We start from the raw sequence: 19,306 nt of genomic DNA, 5'->3' as shown, positions 1-19,306 counted from the left end.
TGGGATTTTTCAGAAATCTTTTTATTATTGATTTCTAACTTAATACCAATGTTATAAAAAACATACTCTTTATAATTCTAATCCTTTTAGATTTATCAAGACTTATTTTATGATCCAACGTATATTCCACCTTAGTAAATGTTCTGTATGTATTTTTAAAAATGTATATTCTGCTCTTGTTTAATGAAGTGTTCTATAAATATCAGTTAGATGAAGTTGGTTGATGACGTTCAGGTCTTCTATATTCTTACTGAATTTTTTGTCTACTTGTTCTATGAATTACAGGGAAGAGGGTTGAAGTCTACAACTATTACGTAATTGTGAATTTGTCTTCTTTCAGATTTGTCAGTTTTTCCTTCACTTATTTTGACTTACATATAGTACGATATTATAAGAATTACCATTTCTTGATGAATTCATCCCTTTATCATCATGAAATTTCTCTCTTTATCCTCAGTAATATCCCTTGGTTCAAAGTCTATTTGCCTGATATTAGTAGCCATTCTAGCTTTCTTCCTATTAGTGCTTGCAGGGTATATATTTCTTTCCTTTTTTTACTTTTAACGTAGTATCTACATCTTTATGTTTAATATGTTTTTTTAACAGACAGCATATAGTTGGCTTTTGTTTTGCAATTGACAATCTCTGCCTGTTAATTAGAGTGTTGGACTATTTACATTTAATGTAATTATCTAGATGGTTGGAATCAAATCTAGCATCATTCTCTTTGTTTTTGATTTCTTTCATCTATTTTCTTGTTTCTTGGTTCTTTTTAAAAAAAAACTTTTTGTCTGTCTCATGCCTTCTTTTGGATCAATTGAGTAATTTTTAGGATTAAATATTGACTTGTCATACCGTTTTATTATATCTTATTGTATTTTATTGTGGAATCCACTAGGTTTATAAGATGCCTAATGAGCTTATCACACTCTACCCTAAAATAGAATTATACCACTTTGCATGTAATGTAAAACTCATACAACAGCATACTTTCATTACCCCATCCCATCCTTTGCTATTCCTTTTGTAATTTTTACTTCTACATATATTGTAATCACCCCAATACATTGTTATCATTTTTGCTATCATAGGTTAAAAAACTATGGCCTTTGGATAAAATCTGACCTACTCTCTGTTCTTGTCAATAAAATTTTATTGGAATATAGCTACATTTATTTGTTCACTTATCTAACACATCCCATACATACTTTCCAGATTCCCACACTGAGCAGGCTTAACACCTAGTAGTGTTTATTATTTGTTTGTTTGTAGAGATGGGGGTCTCGCTATGTTGCCAGGCTGGTCTCAAACTCCTGGCCTCAAGTGATTCTCCTGCTCAACCTCCCAAGTGCTGGGATTACAGGCATGTACCACCATGTCCAGCCTCTAGTAGTTTTTTGACAGCTGTCTTTCTTTCAGATATGACAAGATGTTTCAATCTCATCTTGCACATTTTCTTTCTAGACCTGAAATTACCCATTTTCCAAATTAGCCATTGGCTCCTCTTCAGTGTACTTAATCAATGAGTGAGTTTCCCTATATTTTTAGGAGTGAGAGGAGTTGGGCCAGGATAAGCTTTCTAACTCATAGATCTAGCTATGGAGGGCCCTTTTTTTCTTATTTTCTTAAAGAGGTAAAAATATGCCTTCTGCTCCCTCCTCCACTTTTATCTGGGTCTTGTCTTTCCTTTGCTCTGTGTTCCCAACCTGCTCTATTTAGATTTGTCTTTCAGCATTTCTCTTAGGGATGGGCTTTGTCTTGGAAGGGAGCTTTGTTCCCCTGGTTGCAAGAAGTTTCGTGGGGCCTGGACTGCTCTAGCTCCTTCAGACTTTGCAGAGCCCTTTCCTTCTCTGGATCTCAGCTTCCTTCCCTTTAAAGTGAAGGCAAGGGCTAGGGGATGTAAAGTCCCTCACCGCTCTAGCAGTGTGTGATTCTCATTCTGCTATGTGGGCTTGATGTCTGAGGTCCCTTCTGCAACCTGATGGCTAAATCTGAGCTTGCCTCCCTGCAGGGATCTCAGTGTGGATGCTGGCTTGAGTCCTGCTCAGTTCCAGGTGCGGCCCATCCCTCAGCACTATCAGCATTACCTAGCGACTCCTCGAATGCACCACTTTCCCAGAAGCTCCTCCTCTACGCAGATGGTGAGTGAAAGGGCTCTGCCAGGAAATGGACTCCCTTGCTGCCTATTGAACTCCAGTGATGGGGTGAGGTCTCCAGCACCCTTGTGCTTCGGTTCCCCTGTGCCCCAGCTCCCCTGTGCCCTGGCTCCCCTTGTGCCCAGCTCTCCTGTGCCCCAGGTCCCCTTGCCTCAGATCCTGTGTCCTGACTTCCCTGTGTCTGTTCTGGGTTCCATGCAGATCAACTGCTTCCTTCCCCTCCTAGCTCCTGTCCCCACTCTGGCTTGAGGGGAAATGAAAGGGAACCTGCTGGACTAGAAGCTAGTACTGCAGTGGCAGTGGACACTGGAAGAGTGGAGAGGGGTATGGGGGGAAAAGGCTTGGGGTTAAGATCAGGCATGGTAGATCCTGTACCTCATATGACTTCCTTTAGTTAATTTCTCATGGTCAGTACCTCCCTGGGCTTTGGTTCTACTTATCTGTGGAATGGGAGCGAAGATGCCTACTTTGCCCATCTCACAGGGCTGGTGTGAGGGCCCAAATAGATCCCAGAGAGAGCTCTTGGGTCCGGCCTGCAGAACCAGTTCTGTCTTCTGCAGGGGCCAGGCCTTCTTGTGACTGTAGAATGCTGAACATTTGGGAGCTTTCAAGTTCCTGCCATTGCAAGCTACATGAAATTAAAATGAAGATATTCCATTAAAGCAGCAAAAGATTGATGGAAAATCTTCTTATTTCTGGACAGCTTCATGTTGCTGCCCTAAAACATAATCCCAGTCTTTCAACCCTTGTCTCTATCATTTAATCACTTAGCTCCTCAGCCTCCTTATTTGTATAATGAGTGGTTTGGATGAGTAATCTCTGCAGTCCTTGTCAGCTCTGAGAATCATTGGTTTGCATATGAAGTGTCATCTCTTAAGAATAAAAGAAGCAAACATTTATTGAGCACTTGCTACATAGCAGTCACTGTTCTAAGCTCTTTACATAAATTATCCCAATTAATTCTCTCAGTAACCCTCCACAAAAGGATATTAAAGATTGGCAAATTGAGGCATAGAGAGGTTAGGTAAGTGGCCCTGGCACGCACAGTAAGTGGAGGAGCTGTGATAGAAACCTGGCCCCACCTGGCCAGCGTTAGGGAGGAGCAAGGCAGGGTGCAGAGTGAGGCAGCTACAGGCTCAGTCTTTCTTTATTTAAAATACTGATCTTTTGCATGGACTTGTTTTATGCATTCATTTTGATTTTTAAACATATTACATCAAAATACTATTCATCTTGATTACTGAGTCTTAAATTCTGTGCCCCACCCCTGGTCCTGGCTGTGGCCCAGTCCCTCAACTATCATGCTGTGCTCTAAGGCAGTGCAGGGTAGGGGTGAAAGGAATGAACTCTGCCATCCAACTGCCCGGGTTTGAAATCTTGGTTCTGTCACTTGGTTGCATAACTTGAGCCAATTACTGAATCTATTGTGCCTCACTTACCTAATCAGTAAAATGGGGATGGTAATACTGCCTATATTTTAGATCACCTGAGATAATTAAATTAGTCAATCATGTGAAGTACTTAAAACAGTGCCTGCTATGAAGGTTGTGGTCACTTTGTTGACTTTGTTATTCTTTCTGTGGCTGGTCCAGGCACAAGGTTCTTGATGAGGAGAGACATAAGAGCAGAAAAGGTAGCACTCTGCCCATAGCATCTGAGGGGCGTGCTGCCTGGTGGTTGTGGGAGGAGGAGTTGCACACTGGGCTGATGGAGAAACCTTGAGTCCTTGCTCTATCCAAAGCATTTTTTCTCCAACAGGTCGTCCATGAAATCCGAAACTACCCTTACCCTCAGCTTCACTTCCTTGCTCTCCAGGGACTAAATCCCAGCAGACACACCTCCGCTGTGCGAGAGAGCTACGAGGTATGATGCTCTGTCTGGCACCAACTGGGTTGGTGGAGACACCATTATTGTTGGTGGCATCCCTTCTCCTTCCTCTTGCTGGTGGGTAGGGCAAGGGTGGCAGGAAGCCTCAGGGTTGAGAGTAAGAGAGAGCAAAAGGGAGAGCAAGTAGACATATTATAGTCTTTAAGCATGCGACAAGCTAGTCCTGACAGGTTCGTGTGCCCCTCATCCTTATCATGTGTGTACGTGTGTGTTTGCACATGCTGAGTACACATGTCCACATTTTTCTCTTTGTAGGAGCTTCTGCAGCTGGAGGACAGGTTGGGAAACGTGACTAGAGGAGCTGTACAGAACACCATTGAGAGGTTCACCTTTCCCCACAAGTACAAGAAGGTGGGTCTTCCAGTAGGCCAGCCTGCAAAGTCAGGGAATGGGGGAGAGGTTGTCTAATTGACCCCAGCCTGGCTGTCTACAGAGGGGCCCAGTCTAAAATCCAGAAGTCTTTGCTCTGGTTAGATGCTCTGAAGCTATGATACCTTCCCAGGGTCTTCTCACTTGGCTGTGCCAAGTGTGGCCAGGGGGAGCCTCTCATCAGTAAGGGAGGAGGACTGGGAATGTGTGTGTGCATGTGGACTTATCAATGGGCATATTATGTATGTATACACATGTAGATGTCAGGCATATAAATGTTTCTATCCAATTGAGGTGGGCAAAAGGGGCACTTGCACAGAAGGCTAACATTTGCTTTAGAAAATAATTCTCTGTCCAATCCACACGTGGACAAATGGGTAACTAAGGCTTCTGAGCAGGGGTTTTCAAATCTGACTGAGCAGCAAAGTCACCTGGGGAGCTTTTAAAGCCACAGAGTCATAGGCTCTACCCTAAGCCTGTAGAGGTACAATCTCCAGGGTTAGGGTTCAGGAAACTGGGGTAAGATTAGAGCCCAGGAAGCTGAGTTTTAAACACATTTTTAAATTAAAATAAATAAAAAATTTTGGAAGCAACCAAGATGTGCTTCAATAGGTGAGTGGATAAACAAACTGTGGTACATGTATACAATGGAATATTATTCTGCTATAAAAAGAAATAAGCTACTAAGCCATGGAAAGATTCAGGGGAACTTTAAATGCACATTACTAAGTGAAAGATGTCAGCCCCAAAAGGCTGCATGCTGTATGCTTCCAACTAGATGACATTCTGGAAAAGACAAAACCTTAGAGACAGTAAAAAGGTCAGTGATTGCCAGCAGGTAGGGAGGGAGGAATAAATAGGTGGAGCACAGGGGATTTTTAGGGCAGTGAAAGTATTTAGTATGATACTCTAACGGTGGACACATGACATTATGCATTTGTCAAAACTGATAGAATGGTACAACATAAAGAGTGAACCCTAATGTAAACTAATGGACCTCAGTCAATAATGGTCTGTTAATATTGACTTATTGATTGTAACAAGTGTACCACACTAATGCAAAATGTTGATAATAAGGGAGACTGTGTGTGTTGGGGGAAATAGGATATATGGGAACACATTGGACTTTTTGCTTAATTTTTATGTAAACTAGAACTGCTCTACAAAATAAAATCTATTATAAAAACAAATAAAAAATTAATTTTAAAAACTTGCCATCTCCTTCTGGGATAAATTAAAAGCTTGACAAATGTTAAGAAGCTTAGAGCAGGACCCTACCTACCATGGTCAAGCCAGGGGCCACCTTCACCTGAGGGAACGTGGTTGAGAGCACTTGTGTTAGAGCCACTTCTGAATTTCAGCTGTACCCCTTATAGCTGTGTAACTTTGAACAACTTGCTGGGCTTTTCCAGGCTTTCCCCTCCCCCTGATGTTTTTAATGTGAAATGAGAGTGATCATATTATCAAATGAGAGCTACCATATGGGGTCCTATGGAGATTCAAGGGGGTGATGTGTTTGAACAGTTTAGCACAGTGCCTGGTACCTACTGAGTGCTCGGGTGTGGTGAGCTGCTGTTCCCTTGATGTCAGGCACACACTTCCCCAGTTTGCCCATGTGCTGGTGGTGTCAGTTTTAAAGGCCATTCATCTTGGTATTTGCAGCTCCTCACAATGCATGGGATATTATTCATAAATGATTTCAACCACAATTGTTGAGTACCTATTATGTGTCAGACACTGGATACCTTACTTAGAGAGGAAATGGGAGTAGTTCAGTAATTAAGGGTGCCATCGGCATGGGGAAGATGATCATTCTCTGGAGAGAGAGCTTTAGGCTATTGGAGAAGAGCATGGAAGAGAATGAGTGGCGTGTTCAGGAGCCCAGGAGCAGCATCTGTGTCCCAGGCCAGGGGGTGTTTGCTCCTTTCGAAGACACACAACTCACCTGCCACCATTTCAACAGAGCACAAGGAAATTGTGAAAAGAACCAACACTAAGAATGAAAAGGGAAAATGGACTGAATCAATGAGGTAAAGGCCTCAGGTAAAAAGTTAGGAGAGAAAAGGGAGAATTAAGGCAATAAAAATATTATTAAAAAGAATAAGAATAATTAAAAATGAGAAATGAGAAAAGTTAAGATTCAAATACAATGTGGAAAAAAAACCTTAAAAAATTTAAACTGAGAGTAAAATAATATAAAACAAAAAAGCATAATTTAAAATAATGATTTAATAAGAATAAAAAATATAGAGTCAAAATAGAAAAATGTGAAAAGAATAAGAACTAGGAAAAGTATGAAAGTAACATATAAAATTAAAATTAATAATATCAAAGCTAAAAGGGAATGTTAATGAAATAGAAGGTAAGAGCAAAAGGGATAAAATAAATATTGACATAAATGCTGCAAAAAGAGTTGAAATAAAAGTTATGTTGATAGTGAAAAGAAAACAAAACCCAGGAGGTCTAAAAGATTAAAAATACCAAACAGGAAAAGGATAAGAATTGAAAAGGGAGAATAGTTTAAAGAAATATGTATTAGACATAGTAAAACAAGGTAATATTAAGCTGAAATTATTAACTATAAGAAGAAAATCAAGAATAATGATGGGGAAGAACAATAGCAAATAGGCAAGTACTTGAGTCTTAATGGTGTCTTGTATTGGACACCAGGTGTTTTCTAGCAGGGCGACCCAGGAGGCCACTCCTCCGGCAAGCACAGCTGGACTCTTCCACAGACAGATCATCATGACTCTATTCATACCCCAAATCCATGACAATTCTGATTTTCTGGATTCTAGATAGGGGGAAACTTATTGCAGAAGCCTAGCATGGTTTGCAGTGGGATGTACAAAATGCAGCAAGGCTCAGAGCAGAAGGAATCGATTTTCTTGTATGTTCCAGTGAGGTTACAACATCCCCAACACTAAATCAGACTAAGGAGCTTCAGAGTGTAGGACCAGGGACGAGAGTAGGGAGACCTGGCGTCCATGTCTGGCCCCAACGTCATTCTCTGGGTGGTCTTCATCTTGTGACTCTTCCGATTTTTCTCTTTGTGAAATGACCTTGAAGTCTGGTTTTCCATGGAGAGTAATTTTCTTCCTGTGGTTACTGTCAGACCGTTTCACCACCTAGCATGGAGATGGGAACATGAAAGTGGGATGATGTTGTTCACTAATTAGATTCCTTCTTCCCCAGAATATATATTTAGTACTGATATGCCTTGTACTTGGCCAATTGTGGGGCAGTACTTAAAGAATGGTAAGCCATGGTGCATGCCACCTAGGAACTTGAAACTTTCTACATCAGGGGGTCCTCAAACTATGGCCCGTGGGCCACATGTGGCCTGCGGAGGACATTTATCTGGCTCGCTGGGTGTTTTTGCCACCGCTGCCTGTCCTGCTTAGCAGCCACCTCGTCCTGGGCCCACAGTGAGCATGTGTGGAATGTGCGCCGCACTCTCCAACGGCCCTCCAGCGGTCTGAGGGACAGTGAACTGGCCCCCTGTTTAAAAAGTCTGAGGACCCCTGTTCTACATAGTGGTGAACTAGTTCAAATAAATTAGCATAGAATTAACAACAAGACAATGAAAATCAACAAGTATAAGCAGAGTGCTCACATGATTGCTTGAAGATAGTGCCTTTCTCAAGTGAACTTTCTGGACAGGAAGAAAAATCCAACAATATAAAATAGTTCATAACAATGTGGTAAAATTTACAGGAGTTAATGCCAGGTTGAGGAATTTTGCCTTCATCTGGTAATGAGTGAATCAATGAATGGATGTTAGTGGAGCGAATGAATGAATGAATGAATGAAGCCTCCTGGACCTGACCATGGAGGGAGAGGCCTGAAGGCAGGGATCTGGGTTGTAAAGGGTATAAGGAGTAGATCAGAAAAGGGAAGCTGTGCGCATGTCAGAGCTTTGTAAAGGATTGACTCATTAGAAACCCAGTTCCTTTCCAAATTCTGTGTCCCTAGAAAGCACCTGGGACAGTAAAAATAAAGTCCACTTCTTATTTTAAGCCTCTTTATTTAAGCCTCTTTCTTAACCCTCTGTCTCCTGCAGCAAGGGGAGGGGGTGGGAAGGAGGTCTGGGTATTACTTAAGAAAGTAAAAAGGGACTGATCCTTGGGGAAGAGAAAGCTGCATGGTGGGAGGAGGCTGGGGATGAAAGCCAAGGGCCACCAGGTGAGTTGGCCCCAGGTAATGGGCGCTCCTCTCTCTGCCTCTCCCAGCGAAGACCCCAGGACAGCAAGGGCAAGAAGGAAGAGGGGGAGGAGTCAGACACAGACGAGAAATGCACAATTTGTCTGTCTATGCTCGAAGATGGAGAAGATGTGAGGTAGGAGACCACCTCTTTGAGTCCCTGTCCCTTCTTTCCCTATGCTATGTGTTGGGGGCTGGGGGTGCTTGTGCATGTGAGTGTGCCAGGTATGCTTCTGTGGTGCACTGGGAAGGTGGGGTGTGGAATGTTCTAGATGTGTGATGCCCCGGTTATAGATGCTTGGATGCAAAGTGCAAGAGAACAGTGCGGTGTTTGGCCTGGATGGGTCTAAGGCAGAGTGATGGCTTTGTTTCAGGCTGATCTGCAGGGGCTTCGTGGAGGAGGAGGGCCTCGCGGCTCTCTTCCTGTCACGGCTTCCCGTCTCAGCCACAGCCTCCTTCCATGGCCAGGCAGCCCCCCCAGCAGTCCGGGGTGTGTGTCTCCTGTTCCCCTCGGCCCCCCTCAGCTCCTGGCACAGTCCTCGGCCTGTCTCCCCTGCTGGTCCCTGACTCTCACCCTTCTGTTCCAGACGCCTACCCTGTATGCATCTCTTCCACCAACTGTGCGTGGACCAGTGGCTCGCCATGAGCAAGAAATGCCCCATCTGCCGAGTGGACATTGAGACACAACTGGGAGCCGACAGCTGAGGGAGGGATTAGCCAGTGGACGCCCCATTTCCTTCACCAGGTCCCCCCACGGCCATAGCCCTTGCAGCCAAACTTTGCCTTCTGAGCCATTTGACGTAGAGGAAAGCCTGCAAGCACATTTGTGGAAGGAGGAGCCGGTGGTATCAGTGTTTGAGGGAAAGGAGAGGGTGGGGAGGGCCCGCCCGTCCAGAATGGTGACTGTCCCCGTCCGCCTGGCTGTGCAGGAGGGAGGGAGCTGGCCGTGCCCAGAGCAGGGGCGGGAAGGGGGGGCCCAGGATGCTGAGAACCTAGGTGGGATCCCGAAGGCACTAGCTGGTAGACCGGCCCCTCAATCCTGTCCTTCGAAGGATTGTATATATACCTCTCGACCACGTAGGAACCATGTAGGGGTCGCTAGCTATTTCTGTGGACGGCAGCCGGAGCATGTTAGCTTAAGAAAAATGTTGTGTGTGGTGCTCTAGTCATCTTGTGGTGGACATGTCCTATTCCCGAATCCGCACCAAATATTTCTCACTGAGTTTCTTATTTTGGTGCCTGACTGAACCAACCCACGACAGCCCCAGTCTTCCCGTCTTTACGAGAGAAAAGGAAAAAGGAATCAAAGGTGGAAAAAAAAAAAAAAGCCAAATCCTGTTTACGGTGAAAAAGGATGATATTTTTTCACCCAGTTTGGGAGGCGGGAAGGGGATTTCTCGTTTTGTTTTTGTTTCCGTGTTTCCCTTGGCTTTTATTTTTCTCATGTTTACAGTGCACGGAGCGTGGAAGGGGCATCTGAGAAAGGGAGGAACAGGAGCTGATGGGGTCTCTCCCGGGCCTCTGGGGTTCGGCCGGGGCGAGGAAGGCAGAGTTCCAGCAGTGAAGGGGAGTTTGTCTGGGGAGGACTTCCCGGTCCCAGGGCTTGGTCCCAGCTGTCCCCACACCCTGGTTCCACACTGGACCAGGGAGGGCCCAGCCTTCTGCTCCAGCTGCCCCTGTGTTCCTGGGACCCTGGAGACCCATGCTTACCGCCACTCCTTCCTTTAGGCTGTGCCCTTGCCTGCCACAAAGAGGCAATGTCGCCACTGCCTCCCTATGCAAAAAATCAACCAGATGATGCAGGCAAGATAGCGTGGGTGATGCACACTTGGTCTTGGCCAGAGTGCTCTTGCCAGCACTCAGGGCCAAGGTCAAGCAGGTGGGCCTTGAGGAAGTCCTTGTGCTTCCCGGGGGATGTCTCCAGCCTGATCCAGTCCCTCAGAGATGGCCCCAGCTCTGAAGCCACATTGACTGGGTTTGGGAGGCCCTATGTCCTTAGCCTCTGGCTCCTTCTCTGACTCTTTGATAACCTTGGGCAAGTCCCTTCCTTTCTCTGTGCCTCAGTTTCCTTCTCCTATGAGTGGAGAGAAACAACAGTGCACCCCCATTTCCAGCCCCTCTACCTCACCTAGATGTTGTGAGGATTAACACTCTCTGTCCAACATGTTCTATGCTCTCTCCTGGGAACCTCTTGGGGTTTAGGGATGAAGGTGCTGGGAGACACAGACCTGGGAGTTCCAAGTGACACCGTGCAGTGTGTCTTTCTGCACCACCCCACAATTTTTCTGAACCCAAGAGGGAGCAGAGAGATGGCAGCTCAGAAGAATGGAGACAGGAAAATCCACCAAATCCCAACCCAAACTCAACTTTCTTGACCCATATGGGGAAAGCACCAGGTCGGCTGGAATTCTGCAGTCTTCCTTTGCCCCTCAAGCCCCTCCTCTTCCCCCATTTGCACTGCTCTCAAAGCCTCCCCCTCCCTCAACCCCTAACCCTATATCAATGCCCTTATATCCATGAGACCAAGGGCGACAGGATACTTGTTGCATATTTTAAGAATTCCATACGATGAAGGAAATTCGAGTCTGTATTGCTGCTACCAAGGGTAGAACCAGGATCAATGGGTAAAAATGACAGGGAGTCAGATTTGGGCTTGAGGTAGAGCCTTCTGACACAACCGGCTCATGGGGCAATGGCTGGTCTGTCCCTCAGGCAGAGGGTTGGGGGGAAGTGGCTCCCAGTGGGAGGTTACTCAAGAAAGTTAGACTAAATCCTCTCCCAGCACTAATATCCTGGTGTTCTATAAAATCTTTATTGAGTGCCTACTGGTGCAAGTGCTGGGGAAGACAATAGCAAGGAAGGCAACGTCCCTGCCTCGAGGAACTTAGTCTAGTCGAAGAGACAAGACACATCCAATAGTGCAAAATGGCCAACAGTCTAAAATTCAGGGTTAGCAGCAATGAGCACCACGTGGTCCAGTTCAGTGGTTTCAGTTTGCAAACAATCCCACCAGAGGAGAAAGTGCACCTGAGTCAGGATTTGGGAGAAAGCAAGTTCCTAATAGGCACAGGAAGTTGGAAATTCTGCCCCATTCTCTCTCATGGCTGGGCCCAAACCAGGAATCCATCAGAAGATGGCTTTGGCTTGGAGGTAGCCAGGGTGGTCCAGGAAGGTCCTTCCTCTCCTAGTCTCAGTCTTTGGCTCTTTCTTCTGTGGCTGGCCTGAAAGGTGGCAGTCGTAAGGGAGACAGCAGGGAGGCCAGAATGGAACTAGAACTGGTGTCCCGGGTTCCAGCCTTGGCTCTTCCCTGACTAAGTGGGCAATGCCAGGAATCCCCCTTTGTCTCTCTGGGCCTCAGTTTCCCCAGTGGTAACACCAGGAGGTTGGACTGGATGCTTGCTGAATCTCTAACACTCACACTTTGCCATCCTCCCTAACATCAACACATCTTCTTTCAAGTCTTTAGAGCCCTGCGCCCGCCAAGCTGTGGAAAAGGACTTTCTGTGGGCGCGCACATCTGTTTCGGAGGCTGAGGGCACATGTGCTGAGTGAGGGGGTGGGGCCTGGTCCCCTCCTCCCTCCCGATTCTCTGCCCCAGGCTGACACTGGGGACAGGGTGGGGATCACCCAGAGAGGAGAGGCACGCTGCTTAATGTGGGGGCAGATCCTGCAGCGCGCCTCCCCTTCCCATCTCCTTGTCCCCTGCAGGTGGGGACAGGAGGCGGCCGGCACTCAGAGCCCTCCTTGCTCCCACTTCCTCAGCCGGGCAGCCGTTTGGGTGGGAGGAGAGGATCGGATCTGCACTTTTGCTCCCTTGAGGTCCCTCCCGGTGAGGGCGCTGGGGAAGAGCAGAGAAGAGGCAGGATGGCAGGATCGGGCCTCAGCATCTCACATCCACCACTTCCAGGAGGGGACACCACCTGACGCCCTCCTCCTGCTCAACTCAAGGGACTTAGACCCTTTCCTGACTGAGACGCATGAGTGCCTTCTGGGGCAAAAGCGACCCCAGGGTTCACGCTGGGCGTCCTCGCCGCAGCGGCAGTCCTGCCTTGCGGGTCCACCAGGGACGCCAATCAATCAACCCAATGCCACAAGCCCGGCTGGGCGCAGCCCTAGGGCGGTCAGGGGGCCACGGCTCCCCCACCTGGCCAGGACCCCCTCCGGCCCCCTGTCGCCGTTGGCCACCACCTGTGGCAGGACTCAAGCTCCTCTTCTGCAAATGTTCCCAGCCTCCGTGCAAGTATTCTTAACTCTTTACGCCTAATGAACAAGCACAGTTTTTTCAATGGTGAAGAAAAAGCACCAGACTTTTTTTTTTTCCTGAAAAAAAAAAAAATCCCCTAAGCCCCCCGCCTGCCGGCGGGACAAACACTCCCCGCGTGGGGCTGTAGCAACGTCTGTCGGGTCCCCTCGTGTTTCATCTCCTGCGCGCGTAGAGCAAATGCTAGAGCGATTTCAGCTGATAGAAAAACAAAAATGAAAAAAAAAAAACACAAAAAACAAAAAACATGGCACGTTGCTAGTTTACAGGGTTTTGTGAGTTTAAATGCCTTATATTTAACAATCATAATTTATGACTAACTTGTAGATATTGTGGGTTCTTATTTAATTATTTTTATAGTTGTTTTGCATTTTTAATTATAATTTATTTATTTAGAAAGGATACTAATTTTTTTTATTACTCCTATTACCTCATTTTGGCGTTGTTTCTGGGAGTGGAATGCTTTGCATGCATTGGTACGATGACAAACAACTATGAATACAAAAAAAATTTAAATAAAATTCCGCAAACTTTATTTCGTCCAAACTATCAGGGTGTGTGATTGCAAGGTGTCCTACTGTGGTGCTGGCCTCTTTGGATACATTCCATACGAAATGCAAACCTTTGATTCTGTATGCTGTGATCTAGTGAAAAACTCCAATATAGTGACTGTATTTAGCACATATATGAATATAATTTGCACTCGTCAGCAGACTGGGGTAATCCTTTCACTTACTGCCCTTGGCACCCCCCCATCCTCTTCCATCATCATTAACCTGCTTTTCCTTCTTCCTTCGCCCCTCCCACAACCTCAGCCCTCCCCCTCCCCCCGGCCACTGTCCTCTGAGGAAGGTCACCAGGCACTGGGGTCACTGTCTCCATCTGGGCTCCACCTCTCGGTCGTTCCAGAACTGGAGCCCTTCGGACATTACCAGCAGGAGCATCTGAAAGCCAAAAAGCCCGGCCTATTAGCACGAGCCTGCACCAGGGGGCCAGGAGGCTTGGGTTTTCAGACCAGCTCTATGACAGACTTCCCCGTGACCTTGAGCAAGTCCCGTGGCCTCTCTGGGTCTCAGTGTTCTGGGCTGGGCTGAGGGAAGAGAACTGATGGATCTTCAGGGTCCCTCTGGTTCCAATAGAATATGGCACAGACCCGGTGGGGAATCGCTGTGCTGAGCTATCTCACCCCCTCGGGAGAGAAGAAAGGGAAGGAGAAAGGATGGAAGGGGGAGGAAAGGAGAGGAAAGAGAAAGAGAAGAATGGAGACAGTGGACTGAGAATTTATCTAGTGGATTGCTCTGAGGAGACATCCAGGAGAGTTTTTGTCCTTTTATTTGTAGTATCCTGTGGGTGACAGGGAGATAAGTCAGGTGACATATCCCTGGATATGGGATGTGCCCATTCATAAGGTGTGGACAGTTATTTGGAGAGTGAGCTGAAATCCATGGCTTGTTAGCTATGGGGATGGGGTATGCAGAAGAGAAGCCCCAAGCTATGGTGTTTGGGATGAGCACCCCCATCCTGTGCTCTCCAGAGTGCTTGTTGTTGAGATGCCACCCATTGACAACAGATGGGGACATAGATTTTGGAATTACAGTCTCCTCTCCAGCATCTCCTCCTTTACCTTCTGCCTTTGCTCCATGGGGGCTGTGGGCAGGAGGGGCTGCCATGGAGGGCAGGGGTGGGCCTCCAGTCTTGCTGCTCCTGTAGATGGGGGAGGACTTGGGGCAGTGGCCTCAAAGGCTGGCATGGTGATGAGCTTTGTGCCTTTGAGCCAAAAGGAGACAGAAGGTTCTCACCCCCAGGAAGACCCTGTGAGCAGGCTGGGCCCCTGGCATGTCAGCCTTCCTCCCACCCCTCCTCCTCCCTTTCCTTCCCAGCTTGTCCTCCCTCTTGTCCCTTAGCATCACTGCCTTTGCCTGGTGGGGTGAGGCCCCATGGGGATGGTGCTGATATGGGGGGGAGGGAGTGGAGACGGAGATTCGCCACCCAGTCCCGCTAGGCTCATGTGAGCCACCGGGCCAAGTGTGGGCCCTAAGCCCCAACTCTGCTCCGGCCAGGCGAGCATGCCCGTCTCTGGGCTTCCTGCCTGCTGTCTGCCCGGCTGCCCCTTCTGCCTCCACCCTGGAGCCTTGCTTTCCTGTGGAGTCCCCGGCCACCCTGGTGGGAGCACGGCCACCACACTGCCAGGCCTGGCAGACACTTCCCCCTCGGCAGGGCTCCTGGACGGGCATGCCTTATGCTGCTCTGCAGGGTCAGAGTGGGAAGGGGCCCTTTCCCCTGGCTGGCCTGTGGTCCCCCCTTGAACCCCCTTAACACCCACCCCAACCGCCCCTTCTCCCATCCCCACCTCCCACCCCCACCCCTGGCCTCGGATGCGGCTCATTTCCCAGCTCTGGAGCCAGCCGCACCGGGCCCTCAAGGGGGTAATTTGGTTGCCCCTGGTAAGTGAAAGGATTATCCTCAGTGTTGATTGTCCTTTTTTGTAATCCTCCTGCTGTTCTGTTCTGTTGTGCTGTGCAACATTTTGCTACATAGACTATTTTATAGCAGAAAGCTAGAAGAATATTTATTATGAATATTAAAGCAATAGTGCATCAATGAAAGGCGGAGACATTAGGAATTGTGTAAATGCTTAGATTCACTTTTGGTGGATTTTTTGTACTTTATTTATAACTAATAAAAATGAACTGCATTGCTAACTACACCTTACTTGTGCAGGGTGTTTATTTCTATGCATATATTTATCCAAGATGCGAGGTAATGTCAGTTATGTAGTTCCCCACAACCTGTCTCATCCTCCGTCCCTTTTTCGCTTCTCTTCTTCTCCTACTTCTTTCTCCCTGACCCTTTCCCCACTCTCCTCCTCCTCCTCATCCAACTTGACTTTCAGCAGTCAACACAGTGGGATTTCTGCTCCCTTGGAAGAGCCCGAGCTCACATGTTCTTTGCCTTGTCTAGCATCCGTCCTCAGAAAAGTGTGGGATCATGAAAAACTGCAAACAGAACCCATATTAATGAACTTTAAAAAAAAGTAATAGATTTTATTTTTTTTAGAGCAGTTTTAGGTCAACAGAACAATGAGCGTAAAGTACAGAGATTTCCATCTACCCTCTCATCACCACCCCCAGTTTCCCCTTTAGTTAACATCTTGCATTGATGTGCTATATTTGTTATTTTAATACAATTGATGAGCCAATATTGATACATTATTATTAACTAAAGCCCATTGTTTACATGAAAGTAATGAATGTTTAAATTCCTGTTTTGTTCAAGTGAGAGGAACCGAAATACTGTCTGTAGCTTTCCGTACATTACATTTCTATCTACACATCTTTTTTTTTTTTTTTTTGAGACAGAGTCTTGCTTTGTTGCCCAGGCTAGAGTGAGTGCCTCGGCATCAGCCTAGCTCACAGCAACCTCAAACTCCTGGACTCAAGCAATCCTCCAGCCTCAGCCTCCCGAGTAGCTGGGACTACAGGCATGCACCACCATGCCCGGCTCATTTTTTCTGTATATATTAGTTGGCCAATTAGTTTCTTTCTATTTATGGTAGAGACGGGGTCTCGCTCTTGCTCAGGCTGGTCTCGAACTCTTGACCTCGAGCAATCCACCCTCCTCAGCCTCCCAGAGTGCTAGGATTACAGGCGTGAGCCACTGTGCCCGGCCTTACTCATCTTTTGATTCAAGAACCAGGGCTTCCCAGTCCTTGCCCTACCACCAGCCAGCCGTGTGCACGCAGCAACTTCCCTTCCTTGGTTTTGCCAGTGGGAATGGTAGCCCAGGCTCCTTCCTGCTCTAAAATTCCACAGGTCTCTGTTTATAGGCCCTGCCTCCCTGTGTTATGTTAGTCCATTGAATCTGGTTATTTCAGGGTTCAGTCTGAAAAGTCAGTTCTTGACACGCTCATGGCCGAAGAGTGACCAGAGATAACAAAGTAAGGCAAGCAGGAAAATGAGGTTTATTGAGGAGAGAAAAATAGGATTACAGGGCAAGAGCAAGATACAGGTTTGCAGAGCATGGCACATATGCCAGAAATGACCAGACCCATTGTCGCAGCAAGAAAAAAACTAAAGGAAGGGGCCAAAAAGGGGCCTGGTTATGGTCTGCATCTTGTTTTATAGTGTCCAGATTGGGACCTCCCTAGTGGCTTAGATGTCACATGGAACCACTTTGATCGGACAGTTGGGAGATGCATGACCTTAACTACACACGTGGGTTGTTCTAGTGCAATTTCCAGACTCTATGGTACCTGTACTGCTCGGCCCATGGGCTAGAGAGTCCTCTGCGTTCTTTTGCAGCTAGCATGCTGAGTTATGATTGGCTGATTCATAGGGTGTTCCCTCCTCCCCCAGGTATGGCCATCACTCGGGAGAAAATTAGGGCGGGGCAGGACCAAGATGGGGTCCTGGGCCCACCCTTGTCCTTCTTCCCAGGTGGGGCAGTTGCACCAAGGCAACAGCACCCTCTTTTGTCCCTAGGAGCCCCAGAATCCCTCGCTATCTACCTAACATTTACACTTACAATGGAGGAAAGTCCTCAGCTGCTTTCTGGGTGAGGAGAGAGGGACTCAGGGCAGCAGTTCTCTTTCCTTGGATTTTGTGTCCACTCAACACAAGAAAAAATATTCAGTCTTCCTAATATCTGCCCTCCCCTCCCTTCCCATTGCAGTGTCCAAGAGGAAAGAGGTTTCTCAGAAAACATCTAGGCACAAGTCGGGGACAGAATGTGTCCTCACCTCGCCCACCCGTAGGCCTCCTGGGTGCCTCCCAGCCCTGCTTCCTCTCACAGCCCCCAGCAACACCCAACCTGCCCTGCAACCTCACACCTGGCTTCTAGCTTGGGCTTCACCGCAGCACTCCAGCCCTGGAAGCCGCTCCCCACCCCCACCCCTGGGAAGTGGGACACAAGAGCATTCTCTTGCCAGGCATTTTTCCTGCCCCACTCCATTTGGTCTCAGTTACATGCCCTATTTAGTAGTATTAAACCCTGCAAGTAAGTGTCTTCACTCATACTTGCCCAGCACTGTCCAGTCTTCTGCCCTGGTATCTCCCCCCATCCCCCCACCTGTGAGAGCAGCTGCTCTTTGGTCTATTTTATATTTGGAGCTTCCATCGACATTTCATTTGACAAAAAGCAGAGCTCTTTGGCTTCCTACTTGCTGTGTGACTTTGGGAAAGTTACTTAAACTCTCTGTGCTTCAGGTTTTTTTAATCTATAATATGGGGATAATAATAGGATCTGCCTCATAGACCTTTATGGAGATTAAAGAGCTAACATGTGTTAAGCATTTAACACATATCTGGAACATGGTGAGCACTATAGAACTATTAGCTATTGTTAGGGTGGAAACTCATGGTGCAGGCTGAGAAAGAATTCTCAACACAAAGATTAGAATAGTTATTTTTTATTTCAGCATATTAATGGGGTACAAATGTTAAGGTTACGTATATTGCCCATGCCCCCCCTCCTCCTTTGAGTGAGAACCTCAAGCATGACCATCCCCCAAATGTTGCACATCTCACTCATTATGTTTGTATATACCCATCCTCTCCTCCCCCCTCCCACCTGCCCGACACCCTATAAATGTTATTCCTATATGTCCACTTAGGTGTTGATTCATTAGTACCAATTTGCTAGTGAGTACATGTGGTGCTTGTTTATCCATTCTTGAGATACTTCACTTAGTAGAATGGGTTCCAGCTCTATCCAGGAATATACAAGAGGTGCTATATCACCATTGTTTCTTAAAGTTGAATAGTACTCCATGGTATACATATACCACATTTTATTAATCCACTCATGTATTGATGAGCACTTGGGGTTGTTTCCACAACTTTGCAATTGCAAATTGTGCTGCTATAAACATTCAAGTGCAGGTGTCTTTTTTGTAGAGTGTTATTTGATCTTTTGGGTAGATGCCCAGTAGTGGGATTGCTGGATCAAATGGCAGATCTACTTGTATTGCTTTAAGATATCTCCATATTGCTTTCCATAGAGGTTGAACTAGTTTGCAGTCCCACCAGCAGTGTAGGAGTGTTCCTCTCTCTCCGCATCCATGCCAACATTTATTGTTTGGGAAGCAAAGATTAGAATAGTTTTAAAGAAAGAAAGTTTGTTTTATTTCCCAAAGGAAGGGAAGGAAATGGCACAAGAGAGAGAAAGGAGAAATGTTGGTGGAGAGGGTAAGGGGTTTGAGGTTTTTATTGAAGGTAAAGGGAGAAGAAAAAAAAGTGATTGTTGCCAGCTAATAGCAGAATGCAGCTTTGAAACGGCTGCATCTATTTTTCCTTTTCTTTCTCTCTTCTCTGTGAAGCTGACTTATCAGTCTCCTTGGAATGGTGTCTGGCAGGAACTGGGGGTCTGAGCTCCTTCTATCTCCTGGGTTCTTTTCAAGTGGTGGGAAAACAAACTCTCAGATAAAACAGAA

The 19,306-nt window shown here is 46.7% G+C and overlaps 1 protein-coding gene across 1 annotated transcript; it reads left to right on the top strand.

Moving 5' to 3' along the window:
* The first annotated feature begins 1,878 nt into the window (after positions 1-1,878).
* On the top strand, positions 1,879-14,502 carry ARK2C (arkadia (RNF111) C-terminal like ring finger ubiquitin ligase 2C). The gene is made up of 5 exons (XM_012790322.2): positions 1,879-2,141; positions 3,915-4,019; positions 4,299-4,394; positions 8,645-8,751; positions 9,203-14,502. Exons 1-5 carry the CDS (start codon positions 2,103-2,105, stop codon positions 9,318-9,320), a joined length of 465 nt encoding a protein of 154 aa, XP_012645776.2. The 5' UTR covers positions 1,879-2,102; the 3' UTR covers positions 9,321-14,502.
* The last annotated feature ends 4,804 nt before the right edge of the window (positions 14,503-19,306 follow it).

Source organism: Microcebus murinus, chromosome 17 (assembly GCF_040939455.1).
Source record: "Microcebus murinus isolate Inina chromosome 17, M.murinus_Inina_mat1.0, whole genome shotgun sequence".
Classification (NCBI taxonomy): domain Eukaryota; kingdom Metazoa; phylum Chordata; class Mammalia; order Primates; family Cheirogaleidae; genus Microcebus; species Microcebus murinus.
This window is presented reverse-complemented; position numbering and strand designations above follow the sequence as displayed.